This window comes from Corvus moneduloides, chromosome Z (assembly GCF_009650955.1).
Source record: "Corvus moneduloides isolate bCorMon1 chromosome Z, bCorMon1.pri, whole genome shotgun sequence".
NCBI lineage: Eukaryota > Metazoa > Chordata > Aves > Passeriformes > Corvidae > Corvus > Corvus moneduloides.
The window spans coordinates 34,152,498-34,171,077 of NC_045511.1; the positions used below are offsets into that span (position 1 = coordinate 34,152,498).

Genomic DNA, 18,580 nt, shown 5'->3' on the forward strand with positions numbered 1-18,580 from the left:
AGGGCCAGGCAGCGCCCCGGCAAGGCCGCCAGCGGGCTCCTTCCCCCCTGCCATTTCTCTCCTCCTCGTCCTTCTACGATTAGCACGACTGCTTTGCGCGAGTGACAGCAGCCGCAGCGCGATCCACCGGCGGACCGCCCGTGTGCGTGGCGAGGCGGCGGGTACGCGCCTCGGGAGCGCGGCTCCCGGATCCTTGTTCATAGCGGGGACGGCGGGGCCGAGGGCTCGGTTCCCACACGCCGCGCAGACACGCCCCACTAACGCCGCGCACCCCGGCACCGCGGCGGGAGCCGAGGCGGCAGCGCGGGGCGGGGAGGCGGAGCTAGGGCCCCGCCGCGCCGGAGCGGAGCCGCCGCGCCCCAGCGGGCGGAGGCTGCGCGGGCCGAGCGCCCCCCAGCGCGCTGCCGCCGCGCCGGTTACGTAAGCGCGGGCACCCCCCGCGCCGCCCCCCCGCCCCTGCCGGCGGTTATGCAATCGCAGCACACAGACCTACTGTACCGCGCGCCGCCCCGCGCACCGCCCCGCCCCGCCCCCGAGCGCTCCCATTGGCCGCCCTCCGGCGGCGCCCGGCGCCGATTGGCCGGACGCGCCCGCCAGTCACGGCGCGGCGCGGCCGGCATGCGGGCTATGAGCCCCGCGCCGCGCAGCCCTGACCTACTAACACACATCCCTCCGCGCCGCCGCCGCGCGCTCCCGCCCGCCGCTCCGCTGCGCCCGCACGGCGCGGCACAGCACCGCGCCCGCTGCGCTCCGCGTCGCACCGCCGCCCGCCTCGCCCGAGCGGGGCGGGGGATGCTCGGCGCTCCGCGGTGCGCTGCAGGTAGGAAGGAAGGCGCGCGTACAAAGTTGGGGTGCCCGCCCGGTGCTTCGCTGTAGCTTCGGGCGGGGGTCGGCTGTTGCTTAAGGCGAGCCCAGCCGGCTCCGGCCGCCCCGGGCGGGGAGGGGTCCGCGCTCTGCGCGGCGGCGGGCTGCTCGGCGGAGTGGTGGCGGCGCGGGAGGCAGCCCGGGAGATGCCGGCCGACGGCTTTCCCTGGCGGAGCGTGCTCGTTCCTAGCGTGCCGCGCTGCCCCCCGCGAGTCCCCGCAGCGAACCCCGGGCAGAGCCGCCGGAGCGGCTCTCCCGCGTTGCATAATGTGCTGGCGGGGAGCGGAGCTGCCGCGGCGGACGCCGTGCGGGGCGGAGGGCTGGGTCCCGGGCAGCGCCAGCCGTGCCTCGGCCACAAAACCACCGGGAGTTGCTGCCGGAGCCCGCCGGCCAGACCCAGCCGTCTCTCGGGCGTCGTGGGGGCATGTTGCCCGCGGGCAATCGGGATCAATGGCAGCGGCCCGGGACCGGGGCTGCGGTTGTGTCAGCCAGCCCTTTCCGTCACTTTTTGTCGCTGTTTTTTAGGCGCTGCGGGACCGAGCGCATAATAGTTCCTGGAAATGTTGCATTATGTAACCACAAAATTTGCTGGCAGCCGGGCTGGGAAGAGGGAGCTAATTATGCGATTTTATAATCTCCCTACAAAGAAACTAGGACAATCTCTCCCCGAAAAAAAAAAAAAAAAAAGCCCCCCAAACCCGTAACTGTAACAGGTTTTGTTAAAGTGTGTTTATTAAGGGAAGTAGACAACTGGGTAAGTGGGGAGGCGAGGCGCGCTCGCCGGCTGCGTGCCGGGTGCCTTAAAACGAGATTTGTGTTGGGTCTATATTTAGCCCCTTCGCGTTTTAGCAATTGTGGCTTCATGTGCTATTTCTGGTCTTTTCTCCAGAGCCGTGCGTGTGTAAGACGTTCGAGGCATTTGCTCGGATTTTTAACTCCACGCCTTCAGAGGCGTTTTAGATCAGGCTGTATTTTTAGGGAAGGCGTTTCGCCCAGACGCCGTGCCATCTCTCCGGTACGGTATCTCAGTGGGGGGAAAAAAAAAAAAAAAAAAGAAAAAAAAATCAAAAAAATAAAACGACAAACCAAAACAAACGGGAACAGCTTAATTTAAGGAAGATAGGCGTTTACAGGATACCTCAGCCGCGCTGGACCGGAGCGGAACAACCGTCCCGGCCGTGCCCTGACGGCCGCGGCGGGCTGGGGGCCAGGTGCCGCCGTCCCCCCTGGGGCAGCGGAGCCGGGCTCCGGGGGCGGCCGCCGGTAGTAGGTCAGTGTGACAGACCCGGCGGGCGGGGGAGCGGAGCCCGACGATTCCTCCTCGCCCACCTTCCCCTCCCTGAGGCTCGCGGGGGTCGTCGCTGCCTCCCTTCCCCGGCGGCCGACGGGGCGCGGCGGCGGCGGGCGAGCGAGGGCTGGGGGCGCTGGCGCTCCCCTTCAGCCCTTTGTTCTGGGCTGGGGCGGCGGCGGCGGGGGGGGCGGCGGGCTGATAGCGCGGGGCCGAGCGGGCCGGGGCCATGCGCCGCCGGTCACGTAGGGGGCCGCGGGGCCGAGCCGGGCAGCCTTTGTGGCGGGGCGCGGTGCGGGGCCGAGCTGCGGGGAGGCGGCGGACGCCGCCTCCCCGCAGCTCGGCCCCGCACCGCGCCCCGCGGAGCTTCCCCACCCCGCTGCCCATCACCCCCCTAGTCCCACCGTCGCCTGCAGGCAGGGATCGTCAGACAAAGGCCCTCGCAGGTAGGCACGAGATGGGCGTTTTCGTTCGTTTCTTACGTAACGAGCGACAACAACATCATAAAGGGGGTAAAAAAAAAAAAAAAAGAAAAAGAAAAAAGAAGGAAATAATCATCATTGCCCAATTCTGTAATTTTTTTCCCAAGTCACTTCGGCGTCGCAGTGGCTGTATGTTTTGTATTCCGGGGCCGGCTTGTGCTGTGTCCTCGACGGGAGTGTAGCTTGAAAGTTGCTAGCTATAACTTATCTTTCAATATGAGGTGATTTTTATTTTTTAAATTTTTAAAAAAAAATTTTTGGTGGCTAAAACGGTTCTCGAATAGATCAAATCAACATCCCTGTGCTTCTGACCAAAAACCTCCCAGCTAAGTACCCCAACCACGGGCTTTATGTTCGTTGTACCTGCTGCAGAAAGTCGCAGCAAAGTATTTAAAAAATGTAATATTCTTGGTAACTGCATAAACTTTTCTGCTACTTGATTGTTGGGGCCAAGTACAGCCTTGATAGTGGGCTCCTTTGGAGTTACTGGTGTGCTAAAAACAACCCTATTTTTTTTCATTGTCCTTGTAACGTGAATGATTGCACTCAGTTTCGTTATGTTTGCTCCAGTGTGTACATAACCTACTTTGAGTTATCTTTGCCCTCCTCAGTAATTAATTAAATCCAGAGCCTCGTTTAAAATATTGCACGTGCATCGCTTTTATGGTCCTTATTCAACCAAAATGTTGACTTTGATGGGAAACTTGAATGAATAAGGATTTGGTTTTTTGGCCCAAAGACATGATTTAAACCAATAAGATCAAGGACTACTGATTAGGGATCGTTAATAACATTGGCAGTAACAGTTATTGTTACAAAAGTTCTCAAATTACAGATGTCTTTGACTGTTAAAGTGCTAACATGCTTTGGAATATTCTGCCTCCACTTTCATTTACTTTATATTTTTAACTCATGCTCCAAAGGACTCTTAACTAGCTTTTAAAATATCCCGCTTCCTGGATTTGCATGCAAAGCCTCAAGTTTCTGCTGTTTTGGTGGGGGTTGTTTTGCATTTTCTTTTGGGGTTTGGGGAGGGCTTTTTTTGTTTGTTTGTTTGTTTGGGTTTTTTGTTTGTTTGTTTTTAAGAAACTGATGTGAAGGTGTCAAAAAGCTAAGAGTCTTTGCATGGGCAGTATGAACTTACATGACCTCCACACAGATTATCTCATCTTAAGAAGGAACAGTATTTGCCTTATTTTGGATGAAATTTGTAGAACATACAGACATTCTTTCTGTTGAAATAGAGTCTAAGGAAGATATCAGTACCATGCTGCTTTTTCCCAATCCTTTATCTTGAAATAAAACTCTTAAATGAAATAAACCTTTAACTCATTTTAAATTGACTTATTTTAACAAATAGTTATGCAAACTATCCTTATGCAATAGTTTTTTTCCAGCCGGCAATCTTGCTGCTGTTATAACATCACTGTGATGCAATAATATGAACAATAAAATCCTCTGTTTGAGTCTTATTACACACTGTTAAGCAATGTATCTGACTCATCAGCTTAATTGACTCTTCTAGGTGACCTTGCCATGATCATTATAGCCAGTTATGAGATATAAATGTGCTTAGGCTATGTAATAGAAAAAAAATGCAAATAGATGGCCAATTCCTGCAGTCCATTCTAAAAGAAAATGGCAATTGATTTCTGTGTTAGTATTTTACAGTATTAAATCATTACCTTACTGTATTTGAAAATATTTTTTTAGTAGCTACAAGATAATGTAACTGTCTAATACTGATGATAAGCATGACTGTCAAAAATAAGATTGTGTAAGCAAGGGAATACTTGGTCTTCACTAAAAATGTGATAGAAGCAACATTACTAAAAAACTGTATTAGAAGGTAGATCTGAAATTAATCTAAAGCCACCTTAGATACCCTGTTTTTTCCTGATACACTTGTTGAATTGGTCCATGTCCAAAATAGCATACTATGAGATTGAATTTCATTACAGATATTAAATAAATCTATATTCTATCAGAAGGAATGCCTTATTTAGGACATGGCTTTTTTCCCTCTCTTGAGTTGCTCCACCTTGGTGTAATTTTCAGTCTGTCCTGCAATATTTGAATGATTAACCAGTTTTTGCTACAGAGGTGTCTGCACAACAGCTGACAATATAGGTGCCAGTGCTGCAAGTCTTCTTTTTACAAGTGGAATGCAACCCACCAAAGAAAATAATGCTCAGCATGGGCAGTGGTCTGGACCATCTCACAGAATTGGAGCTCTAAAGATTGCTATTCCTCTGCTCTGTTTGCAGTGAGTGGTAGATAACATTTTACAGCCAGTGGTTTTTTTTAATATTTACTTCAGTTGTTATATAACAAGATGCATGTTTAGAGCATCAGCTGGGATTAATTGACATAATTCTGCTGCCTTTAAATAGAGCCATATAAATTTAGGTCAGCTGAAGGTCTGCTCCATGCTTGGCATTTTAAGAACACAGTTCAATAATAGAAAGCTATTTGTTGTCAGAATAATTAATATTTGATTTTGTGGGCCTTTTTTTTTTATGGTTTGTAACTAAGGGAAACATGAGGTTGTATTTCCAGAACATGGTTGCTATTAAGTTATAGCTTTTTGCAGTCTAGTTCTTCCTGCTGTCAAGTAGCTACTGAAATGAGAAACATACTGTCATAGAACTGTAACTTCAGTAACAGTTGTTTCTTTTGAGGTTTTATTAAAAATACTGGAAGGTGATATGATATTTATTAAATTGCATATTTACATGTGCATACTATACATATTATATATATGAAATTAAATATTTACTATATATATATATATATTTCCTTCTCAGTTTTAAATTTTTTCCTGGTGCAATTGGTAATATACTTAGATGTTGTTTTTCACCATTTAAACCAGACCTTGTTTTGGGAAAAATGAACAGATCTAGCAGAATCATACTGGCTTCATAAGGAAATGGAAGAAAATATGGGGCAAATTTGCACCTATTGAGCTTGACTGACTTTTTTTGAACAACAGCTACCCTTAACATATGTTTTGTGCTCTCCAAATACTAATTGTATTTGTGTCATTTACCTTTGGTAAGCAGGCTGCACTTTAAAGAGTTAATTTGTAGTTAAGATAAACAGTAACTTAAGTAATTTTTCTAACAATGAAAGCCTTTTGTAAAAATTAGATATGACATCAGCTTTGTGGCTACAACGTGGAGTCAGGTAATATGAATTTGCAATAGTATTTCAAGTTCCATGATAATCTTACTCATCTTTTCTTAAATTTGATTGAACAGTGTCATAATAAATGATTTCTGATGGGCCCAATGGAATATATTTTGTGGACATATTCCATTTTTTTCTTTCAATAACACGATCAACATTTTAGCAAAAGTGGGTCATCTTGTACAAAGCTATCATCATCAGTGTTCCACTGACCTAATTACACATTGGTCCTGAAACAGTAAGCACTTAAGATGTCCATGAAGTTGTAGGAAAAAGACACTGTGTACAGGATCAATAGTTGTGCATTGCTCCATGTTATTGTAGCATATTAATGGTCCTTACGTGTGTTACTATGTAACAGCAGAAATTGGTGGTAATGTTTGTATTGTAAATGCTTTTCCCCTTTGTGACTGTGGATAACCTGTCCATCGTAGCATAAAATGCAGTCACCTAGGTTTTTTCAAGAAGTTTTAGCTTCATTTGTTCTACCCTCTGGCCCACAAATCTGTCCCAGGAATATCACTCTTCCAGAGTAGTCAGCATTCCTTTTCTTTAACAGGAACATAAACTTACGAACTGTTGTCAGTAAAGGGCAAGAAGAAGTATGTTGAAGGATTTCAGTGGAGATTGGAAATCCTCTCTGTTGGAGAGGATTTCTGAATTATAATAGACCTAATCATAGGTGCAGAATTTTGTGGCATAATTTTTGTCTGTGGAAAGCAGTAGAGGTAGAGTAACTCCAAAATTTTTCAGCAGTGTTTAGGGAGGCTGTGCATGCACCACCTGAGCTTAAACTCAGCTTCCTGTCCCACATGTGCAATGAGAATGATGTTTTTTCTGTGCCTCATAAAAGTAGTGAGATAGATAGCAACTGTTTTTAGAACACTTCAGAAGATAAAAGTGCAAAGTGTATCTTTCAGTTTTTCAAAATTTGGAATGCAAACTGGTGACTGTGGAATCTATAAAGAACTTCTATAGCAGCTCATCTGGTATGTAGCCAGATTTTCAAAATTGATAAACTGGCAGAATGGTGGCAGTAATATAATTAATGATACTTATTCAAAACATGGACAACAGCAACTAAAAGTAAGCAGAGACATCAATACGAGCACAATTGTTTTTCTAGAGTGTGCCAAATAGTGGTGGTGATGATAGAGGCATGTGGTTTTTTTCTAAAACAAGAAGCTATACCTAATTTTTATTCCATTTTTTAAAGGACTGATATATATTTTTTTCATAGACACAATGATACAAAATTGAATTGTGTTTGAGCATCCAATGCTAGAAATGGGATTTCATTTAGTTTGATAGAATCACTATCAAAACGCTAGAGCTGTAGAATTAAACAGTCATTTTATCCTAGGATATGTTTGAAAGATTATGCTTAGAAATGGCATGAATTATTTTGCTAAGTATAAATAAAAACGTGCAGTTATTCTATGGGGAAGCTTAGGTACATGACGAAGTCCACATGCATTCCCTAAAGCAGACATGACTTATGTAATTAAATTACACAGAAGAAAGACTGTGGCCCTGTCCTGCAACCTTTGAGACCTTTCAGTTATTATTACAGTGAGAATACAAAAATCCCCGGGATCAGATCTTGAATGTGCTATGTTGTCACTTCAGTATTTTTTTTAAGTCCCACAAATAAATTAATTTTTTGTGATTTCTGCATACATAATTTTTTGCTTCAATAGCATGAGTCCTATACAACAGTCTCATTAATACTTGGATCTGGGATTGTATTCTGCTTCTGTTGAAGCCAATGGCAAAATTGCTGTGGGAGCAAGACTGGCTCTGTAATTAAGTTAATAGGGTCGAGTGTTATTACATTGTAGAATTGGCACTCAATGCCATTAACATCAACCAACCAAATATTGGTTTTATTACACTTTATGAGGGAGTGATAAAGCAATTGAAAAATTAGTCATAAGGGAAAATATTGGAATTTGAAATGTAGTCAGAGGAATCATTACAGTTCATTAATTTATGTGTAAATACTCATGTTTTCCAGTGGAATTATAAAATGCAAGTAAAGTGAAGTGAAATGGCTGGTTCCATTGAAGGCATGTTGCCATTTTCATCAGATGGAATTTAATTTGTTTACAGACTCAGCATTGGGCTGATCCACATGTAGAAGTATTCATAAACAAGGGTTTTGACTCCTGTTTGTAAATTCCAGTTTACCATAATATTCCAGTTACCATAATAAAAGTGCTCGAGCAATATAGAAAGCGTTAAAGATCTATTGTTGTTTTGTTAATTCACTAAAGTGATGGCATTAGGTCTAACTGCATGGAGAGCAAACCCATATGACTATGTCAGTGGGTTACATGTCTGTCTCGACAGCTTTACTGATGGACTCTGGCAGAGAGCAAAGTTGAATATTGCGTGCAAAAACACGGTCATTTTGATACATGCTTAATATTTGCTGTAGATTGCATGCTACTTAAGTTCTGTTTATTTGTGCCAGGAACAATGTGTACAGGAGGGAGACTGGCCAAAAAGGGAGTTAATAGTGCTACAGTGAGCAGATTGGCCATTCCAGTGTACAATCTGCAGATGTCCTATGGAACAAGGCGCATGAACTCTGCAGGTTATTGGGCTAAGTGCAGCTCAGTACCAGTGTTAGGTTTGCAGGTGGATATTTGGACATGCAGCCGAGTTTTTATCCATCAGTATGGTCCTATTGATGAACTATGACATTAGTCGACATTCATTTAGGAAAAAAATCAATCCACAATCCAAAAACTTTTTGCTAATTATTATTACCATTTATTAGTATTTTTCCTAGACCACAATGTTGGACAAACACTGAAGTGGAACAGCTTTGAGCTGGGCACCATACAGGAAGACACAGTCTGAATTCTCATCCTAATACAGTCTTGTTCAAGACTAAACATTGCTTTTATATCATGTTGAAATAAAAGATGGGAATCTTATAGGGAGAAAAAAGGTATTAAATCTGTGTAGGCATGGGTTTTTTTCTTCTAAAATAGCCAGTGGTTCTATAAGTACTTCCTTGCTGTTGCTACCAATTCAAGCAAGTATAGATGTTCTAGGGTATATGGAATATACCTAGATATTATACCTAATATACCATATACCTAGGTATATGGAAAATACCTATTACATATATAGTGTAATAATAGTGATGATGTATGCATATTCATGAGTGTTTTCTGGGAGAACAAACATTTGGGTTTAAGTGTAGCTCTCTAGTATTGTTCCATAAGAGCTCTGAATTGGTCAGGACATGAAATTTCACAGAAGTTGTTTTGAACACTTTTTGCTTAGGTGAGAGTTGGCAGAGATACAGATGCTAAGAGACGAGTGATGATTTCATACGTATTCAGTACATGATACACTGTTTCCTGCTGTGTGCCATGGAAGGTGTTTGCTACTGGTACAACTGAATACAGTGATTGCAGTGTATCAAGATATTAGGGATCGGCAAATGTGTGCTCCCAGTTCCACAGGATAATGAAATAAAGTCACAGTATTCTGTTAATGTAAAATGATGTTACGGAGACTGAATATTCTACTCATATGACAAAAGGTCAAGTGGTCTTTTTTTTGTTTGTTTGTTTTACACTTTCAGCAATGATTTTTGAAGTGTTGAGTTGCACTAGGGTTAAAATTGTATACATATCAATTAAATAATTGATTACGTGTATCAGTAAAATGGACAAAATATCTATACATGTACTTCAGCAAATCAAACTGTACTGAAAGTTTGGACACACAGATGTTGCTTTGCTGTAGAGTTCATTTATTTTGTTTTGAACCTGATCCAGCTCTTGTCTATCTTGACAGAAAGCTCCCTTTTGACTCCACTTAGAATTTTGGATCAGGGTCTAACTATGTAACTGCTTGTGTATTAGAGGTATATTTCTTCTTTTCAAGCATGGCAATTTGTGGTGCTGCTTTTCCACTAAAATATTAGAAGCTCTCTTTGGTGTGGCTGACTTCTAACTATTTTTCATTAGGGCTGTATTATCGAAGACAAATAGTTACATGTCAGTAATTAACCATGAATTTTAGGAAATTCTACTTAGTTGTTTTATTAAATGTGTTAATTTTTTCATGACAGAAGAGTTGGCATGGTTTGATGGCACAGAACCCAGCTTGAAACCTTGGTCTTTATGACCCTGCTTAATTGTTACTACATCACTCATTCCACTTCGCCTTCTGGAAAAGACAAGAGAAACTGGCAGAATACAATTCATTAATTCTTTTATAACTTTCTTGACTGCTAATGTTAAAATTAGTTTCATTAGTCATTGTAAAAACAGTCCCAGTAAATAGAGACATTAATCTGAAGTGGCTGATTATTTAATTTTTTTTTCTTTTTTTTTTTGGGTTGTACAGACAAGAATGATTGCTGACTCAATAGTCAGTTCTATAAAAGCACTTGGCATACTACATTCATTTTACCAGGAACATAACTGACTGTGGAAAATGATATACTGAGAAGCTGTGTCTAAGATCAAGACCAAATGATCTTAGGAGAAAAAATATTTTTGCATTAAAAGGGGCTAAATAAAACAAAGGCCAATTTAAACTCCTAAGTTCAAATTTAATGATTAAAATCTCTGAAGCTAAAGGTTAAGCTAGTTTTTCTTTGTTAATGGTAAGACTTCTGGGTCTAAACTTTTACTTCAATGAAAATACTGTTTAGTGGAGGTGCCCATGCCTCAATGGTATTAAACTTTGACATAATTAGACTATTTGTCAAATGCAAGTTTCTAATTAAATGTTTTTTTCAATACTGATTTTAAAGGTTTTTTTGTAAGATGTAAGAGAAAATTACAATTTTTTGTCAATATTTTTTAATCATTAGGTACTTGCCCAAATGACGTGTGTGAACTTGCTAGTTTGAATTACTATGATGGATACAATGCTTAATAGATATAATGGATAGTGGTGGTATTTTAAGACAATAGAAAGCCATCCAGCTTCTCAAAATCAGCTTATGTTATTTTTAATCCATGAAGGATCCAAATATATTGCATTTCTAAGTCATACACCACACCTGTTTTCAGAAGAGATGCTTTAATGTGGAACAGGATACTTTGCAGTGCTGCTCATCAACGTGCTTGGTGTTCTAGAGTGTTAAGTGTTGGTGGTTTTAGTTTGGCTGGCAATATCATGTAAGGTTCTGTGACAGCATTACTGTAGGGTCAAAACTCAAATATTTTTGAATTGATTTTTCCTTGGATCATATAATATTTGTTTTGGAAGCAAATCTGCTACCTCTAGGTATATCATGAAATTTAGAATATCAGTTGTTTCAGTGTTGAGCGGTCTTCATATTGCAGCAGGTTTAATGAACCAAATGCTGGATTTAAACTATTGTCAAAAGCTACTTTTGCGTGTCTAGCAATTCCTAAATAGTAATAAAATTCTCTCTCTATTTCAGGTTTTTAAGAAGATTCCCATTGAATCTACTAAGAAATTTTGTTCTAGACGGAACTTCTGTCTGATATTATGAAAGAAAAGGAAGAATGTGCGTGGATTTAAAATTACTGTATTTATCGAGTTGTGGAGTGAGAAGTACTGCGGAGATAGCTTGCTCCGTTGCATACTGTAGATCTTCTGCAAATTGTTTCTGATGCAGCTGAGAAAAATGCAGACCCTTAAAAAGGAGCATGGACCTGTTGACACAAGCAGCAGCGTGGACAAAATCATGGTACTTAAGTCGACCTTAGCAGAAGTATCTGAAGAATTGTCTACAAATGAAGATATACTTCTTACTGAAGCAAGTAGTGGAAAGAGCAAATCTTCAGCTTGCCGGAGAAAGCGAGAATTCATTCCAGATGAAAAGAAAGATGCTATGTATTGGGAGAAAAGGCGGAAAAATAATGAAGCTGCCAAAAGATCTCGTGAAAAGCGACGACTGAATGACCTTGTCTTAGAGAACAAACTAATTGCACTGGGAGAAGAGAATGCCACTTTGAAGGCAGAGCTGCTTTCGTTGAAGTTAAAGTTTGGTTTAATTAGTTCTGCAGCCTATGCCCAAGAGATACAGAAACTCAGTAGCTCAACAACTGTGTATTTTCAAGATTATCAGAGTTCCAAATCAAATATTAACTCATTTGTAGATGAACATGAACCATCTATAGTTGGTAGCAGTTGTATTTCTGTCATTAAACATTCTCCTCAAAGCTCAATGTCTGATGTATCTGAAACATCAGCTGTAGAGCATACCCAACCAAGTCGTATACAAAGCAACTGTAGAAGTCCCGAAAATAAGTTCCAGATTATAAAGCAGGAGCCCATGGAATTAGAGAGAGAGCCAAGAGATGACAGAGGTTCATATAAAGCATCCATATATCCAAACTACATGGGAGCTACCTTTAATGTGTACTCACATTCTCCTCCTCTCTTGCAAGTTAATAGGTCCTCCAGTAATTCCCCAAGAACATCAGAAACTGATGATGGTGTAGTTGGAAAGTCATCTGATGGAGAAGACGAACAGCAGGTTCCTAAGGGTCCAATTCATTCTCCAGTTGAGCATAAAAATGTTCATGCAACAGTTAAAGTTCCAGAAGTGAATTCCTCAGCTTTGCCTCACAAACTTCGAATCAAAGCCAAAGCCATGCAAGTTAAAGTGGAAGCAATGGATAATGACTATGATGCAACGCAGAAGTTGTTGTCACCCATTGACATGTCCTCAAAAAGACATTTTGAGCTTGAAAAACATGGTGCGCAAAACTTGGTGCATTCTTCTCACACTCCTTTCTCGGTTCAAGTGACTAATATCCAAGACTGGTCACTTAAACCAGAACTCTGGCATCAGAAGGAGCTCAACGTTAAAATTCAGAGCGGTTGCAAAACTGGAGTTGTTGAAATAAAAGACAATATCTACAATGTCTCTGAGTCAGAGAACCTCTATTTGAAGCAGGGCATAGCAAACTTATCTGCAGAGGTTGCTTCACTTAAAAGACTTATAACTACACAAATCTCTGCATCAGACTCTGGTTAATTTACTACTGAATAAAGGCTTATTGTTTTAAAGGATGTCATTTGCAGTAGATCAATATGTTTTGTATGATGCTGAATTTTCACTGGACTTGTGATGTCATTTCACTGTAATGTTCACATAATGTCTGATTGGTGTCTTTTTGTGCACAAATTATTATGAAGACTAGGTTGTGCTATGATCACTATGCCTTGAGTATAGTCAAGTAGCCTGTACAAAGGCTGTATATAGTGAACTTTAATTTCTTTTTGTTCTACTACAAAGCGTGCAAGTTACCAGTTACAATAAAATATTGGTGACAAACATAGAACATCTACTCCAGTTCAGTTGATTTTATGAACTTGTAAATAAGTTGTTAGTTAAAAACTGGGTTTTTTCTTACACTGTGCTCAACTTCACTTACATTTTTGGTTTTTACAGCCTAACAACCAAATTACAATTTACAACATGTGTGATCCTTCTGGCCACCTTTTTCCTTAACATGTTTTTTAGAAGAGAAGTGAATATTTATAAATGAAACAGTACCAATTTATAGCCTTAGCCTTCTTTAACTTATTTGTTAGTAGAAATTAACCAAAACCCCTGCAAATTCTAACCCAGTAACTAATATCAACAACCTTTTTTTCTCCTTCAATCTCAAATGAGACAGTAATGAGTTTCCTGAATGTTTTAGTGTGACAAACAATTTTTCAATATTATGACTTGGTGTTTTAGGTGAAATTAGTTAAGTCAGATTTGTGCATCTGCAAAGTTTTCAGAGCCTTGCAGTGACAGAATTGGACAGCGCCATCTCTGCCAAGGGGTGGCTTGCATCTGCAAGGGGTGCAGGCATGGAAAGTCCACCCCTCTTGCATACCAGCATTCTGTCCATGGCAGACTGTGGGCCACCTGTAGATGAAGTATAAGGCTACTGGATTTGTAAACTCTGAGCTCAGCTAGGTAAATACTTACACAAAGGCTAGGCAATAGCAGTTGCAGAGTTAGAGGAGATCATCTGCTATTTTATTTCCCAGAATGGGACATAATGCAATTATGCATGAAGTCTTGCCAGCAATTTGTCCCTGGTTTCAATGGCTTAATTAACTGAACTGGAATACCCTGGCTTGCTAAAGGGCATTTTGCAAGAACTTCTCAAATGTAGAATAGAGACTATGTGATGAACTACACAAGCTAGACACTGCTAGCTCCTTACAACTTATGCAGATGATGAGTTCTTCACTCAGTGACTGGACAGGGCTGTGGTGCTCTTTGTCTTTCAGAAGAGCCATTGAACCATGGAGTCTAGAATTGTATCACATATCCTTGGTTTGGCTTACCAAAATCTTCCATTTTAAAATTAAAAATAATTTATAAATAGAGCATAAACTTGGCAGAGGTTCTTTTCATGATACTTCCCCCTTCTTTTAGCATACTAATAAATCAGACTAACAAATAAGCTTTTCCTGAAAAGGCTTTTTATTAATTGCCATACTGTATAATGAATTGAACCTTTCCATAGGCTTAAAATACTAATGAACAAAACAATATGTAGGTATTGTTTTTTTAAATTCATACTTGACTTGAGTGAGAGGAAGTTTGTCAATTTTTTGGGGATATGGAGTCTGAGTCACTCCTGATAGCTCTGAAGCTTGGTCCAGCAGTCAAGGCAATGGCAGAACTCCCTGATGTCAGTGAGGACAGGATTTGATTCTGTGCCTTTTCAGGAGCTGATGATTTAGTTGTGTTCTGGGAGGACCTTTGCACAGAAATCACTGGTACTTTCTGAGCTTTTTTGAGCCTTCTAACTGCTGTGCTGTATTTGTGGCATTCAGAGTTGATAAACTGCTATTCTTTTTTCATGCCTTAATAATACAATAGACCCCATAGCTGGGCTCTGTATGTATTTGGTAATTAACATAGATGACATTTCAATGTTACTGAAAATAAGCTCAGGATTATTGCATGAAATGTAAAAATTTGCATTGAATGATGGGGATATGAGACATGAGGCAGTGATTGCTACTGTCTCCTTGCTTGCTAAGTATCTTCTGTAAGCAACAATAAAATTCTTTAAATATTTTGCATATTATTTATCACATGTAATGTGTTCAAAGAGAGGACTTAAAACTCTCAGTGTTGCCATCAGTGTATGCCTAGATCTATTGGTTTTCTTTTCCATTTCTTGTTAGAATTGTTTGTCATAATGGAAGAATGTTGTCCTCTTTCTAGCTCATTATATATTTTGTGTATCTGTTTTGTGCAATTAATACTTAACAGTAATGATGTAGTTAATTTGTTGAAGGATGTCATTGCAAGAAAGTTATAGCATGGAGCTTAGGAGCACAATCAGATGTTATTTATACTCCCTTTATACCTTAGTGTTATGCTTCATTTGAAGAAAGAAATAAATAATTTGTCTTTTGTTCAAAACCAGATCTAACCTACAACATGCTTTTCTATTATGTTCATCGTCATAGTTTAACACAGGGGCATTATCTTAAGATGATGACAAATCTTCCTGTGCTGAAGTTGCTGTTTCTCCATCTAACACCTGGAATATCTTTCACATACCTGTTAAAGGTACAAACTGCAGGAGTGTGGGCGGTACATGCAAAGCCCCACTATTGGCTACAGTTGCCAACCCTGAACCCCTCAGCTGCAGTAACTGTTGTGTAGATGGCCTCCTCACCCAGAGCCCTCACTCTCCTTGCCCATCTTCAGCCTGCTTCCCCTTGGGGTGTGAAATGGGAAAGATGGAGTGTCACCCTGTGGGGCGGGGAGGGAGAGATGCAGTGGGACTGCCCTGCTCCAGCCTTCAGCTGGTACATGGTTATGTAAGTGTAGGACCAGATAGCTGTGCTCTTCCAACCTGCCTTCCTGGCACTGCAGGAAACAATCAGCCTCCATGGAAAGAGTATCCTTGGCTGGTCATCTAATCTCTCAGCTGGGCATCAGAAGGTTGGTTTTGAGCAAAAAATGGGCTTTATCTGAGTGTGTATAAACTGGCATAACATCCTCTAACTTAAAAAAACTCTTGTAAACTCAGCAAGTAACTGACAAAACAACATGAAACATGGCAAAAGGGGAATCTTTCTCATTTTAGTCTGTCTTCCAGTGCAAGTGTTAAGGAAGGCCACATGCAGAAACTGGTAACTTTGAGACTTAATATAAATTCTCATTTATGATAATTGTTAGTGTGAAGGGTTGCATAGAAAGTTTTAAGAAAAGTCTGAAAAATGACTGTTAATTAGCAAGATAAACTTTTTCCTAGTGATATCAACTAGTGGCTAATTAACACTGTGAAGTGTGAATACAGCTCCTTTGTTAAATTTGCCTAACTTAATTATGTATAAACACAGTAATATAGCCTCATGTTCTATCAATGCCAATATTTTGATAGAGAAGTGAAATTCCCATACATATACTGAGCCCAAACATGATTTTCTGAATACTCTCAACTTTCTGCCTTCAGTAAAAGTTATATATTGCATGTGATATTTAAATTTTATTAGTATTCTGTACAGCCAAATATCTCCTTGTTCATGAATAGGAGACAGGTAACTGACAATTCCTGATTATTGTTCTCTCGTTATTTTCTCCCTAATGTCTGTTTGAGCAGCTTATGAGACCAAAAACGCATCTGTTGAACCTAAATGCAAAATTGTGCAATAAACACATTCCTGAAGTTTGGTTAAAACACCAACTTCTAAAAATCTTTTCTACTTGCTAGTACATAAACATGCTGTTGAAAACTGTGTACAATGAATGTAGCAAGAAACTCAGAGAATCCAATTAATATGGCCTTTATTATTACCATATTGTTTTAAAAATACTTTTATAGCTTATTGCACAATACAAGATTAGTAACTACAAAAATACAACAAAAGAATTTTTGGTATTTCTTGCATAAGAACAAGTAACACATATTGTTCCATTACAGTGACAAATCAAAAGTTAAAAACAGTAGGCAGAATCCTAGGGCTTTTAACTCAGTATTAAGTTCTACTTCCCTTGATGAAGTAGACTTTTTCTGTGTACAACGAAGGACTCACTCAAGCGGAGTAACATCACCAGGATAGACACTTCACAGTTCCCTCCTGGCCCAGACTCCTACTGATTGTTCTATCTCTGAGGCTAACTCTCATGACAAAACAGTGTTGTATAAGTCACTTTATTCATGTCACTGGAGCTGTAGAGAACTTTGTCACTACGAAAGAGAAGGCAGCCAGACTTACTCAATGATAGCTCTAGAAGGACTTAGTGAATTAGGAGCTAAAGGTCAGAATAGAGGCATACTGTTTATTTGCTTGAAAGTGTCAGAAGACGTTTCATTTCAAGACTCCAAAAAACAGTAGGAATGCATCCATGTTTTTTATGAGTTGACCAGCTATTACGTGTGTGCTGATCACAATGGCTGTCACTAGAGTTATGGTAATTCCTTCTCCTTAAACACTGTGGAGCTCCACAGGATTACAAACAGAAATGCTTGGGAAGAACAAATGCAGGACATACAACTCTGCCATGATTTGATGAGGGTTTGTCTCCTGCATGCAAGCATCCTTCCTGCTTCTAGTGCATCTGAAAGAGATCTTATCTGAAAAAGCCCGCATCAGCCCAAACGTTCTGAGGAAGCTAAAAGGCCGTCTAATACTACCAGCATTCAGATAACATGGTCAATTTTTTCACCACCATCCCTCATGCCCCCTACAAATCGATGCACAACTCAAAACGTTATCCAATTGTTAGAGTTTTTCATGCTATTCTCGGATGTGCAAATGCTTGAATGGGCATCTTAGTTAACAACTTACACATGTAAAACAATCAGGGTACCCCGCTACCCGTATGTGCCAGCTTCAATATCCATTACGTCTACATTCTGAGGCATGACACTAAAGTTTCTAACAATTTGGACCTACAAAAATTCTCTTAAATTTGGTATATAAATATACTGAGAACATACTGTATTCATTTCCACGGCAGTTGTGTTATGAAACCCTGAAAGCTGAGATATTAATGGTTTCTATAAAAATCAGAAAATATCAAAGGACAATATTGTCTATCACCAAATAGCTGCAAAGATGATAAAATGCAGTGAGGGCCATTGTAGCAGAACACTGTTATCCTTTCTCTGTGTTCTTGACACTCTACACATGAATAGACAATACATGCCCTCAAAGTTCTCATTCTCAATAAAAAACTTGGTGGCATATGTTCTAAAAAAGCCTCACGGTTAGAAATGCGAACAAGCAAACATCAAAAATATATGTAAGCAAAACTATATTGCACAAGTATATAACAGACAATATATATGAACTATCAGTATTACATGGGACTGGAAGGAATTGTTTACATTTTCTCATTTTCTGTAAGTGTAATGAGATTACTTTAAGAAATGCAATCTTTAGCTTCTTTCATGAAATAAAATTTGTGTCACTGAAAATAAACAGGAGGGCAGACAGCGCCTATTTGATGGTATCGACAGGTATTAGAATAGAATATTTACAGTTATCAGGGACCTACAATGATCATCTAGTCCCACTGCCTCACCACTTCAGGGCTGACCAGAAGTTAAAGCCCATCATATAGGGCATTGTCCAAATGCCTCCTGTTAAGGCCCTGACCAGGAGGGAGCCTGTTTCAGTGTCTCACCACGCTCTCAGTAAGGAAATATTTTCTTATGTCCACTCTAACCCTCCCCTGTTGCAGCTTTGAACTATTCCCACATGTCCTGTCACTGGATCCCAGGGAGATCAGCAAACCCCTCTCCACTCTTCCTCCTCAGGAAGCTGT

At 40.9% G+C, this 18,580-nt stretch overlaps 1 protein-coding gene across 2 annotated transcripts; it reads left to right on the top strand.

The window, feature by feature from the left end:
- Window positions 1–653: 653 nt before the first annotated feature.
- Window positions 654–15,225, top strand: NFIL3 (nuclear factor, interleukin 3 regulated). 2 transcript variants are annotated; one of them, XM_032096134.1, is made up of 2 exons: window positions 654–820; window positions 11,249–15,225. In XM_032096134.1, exon 2 carries the CDS (start codon window positions 11,441–11,443, stop codon window positions 12,812–12,814), a length of 1,374 nt encoding a protein of 457 aa, XP_031952025.1. In that variant the 5' UTR covers window positions 654–820; window positions 11,249–11,440; the 3' UTR covers window positions 12,815–15,225. The 2 variants fall into 2 exon arrangements, with proteins under 2 accessions (XP_031952025.1, XP_031952026.1); XM_032096135.1 differs by lacking the exon at window positions 654–820 and adding an exon at window positions 2,527–2,598.
- The last annotated feature ends 3,355 nt before the right edge of the window (window positions 15,226–18,580 follow it).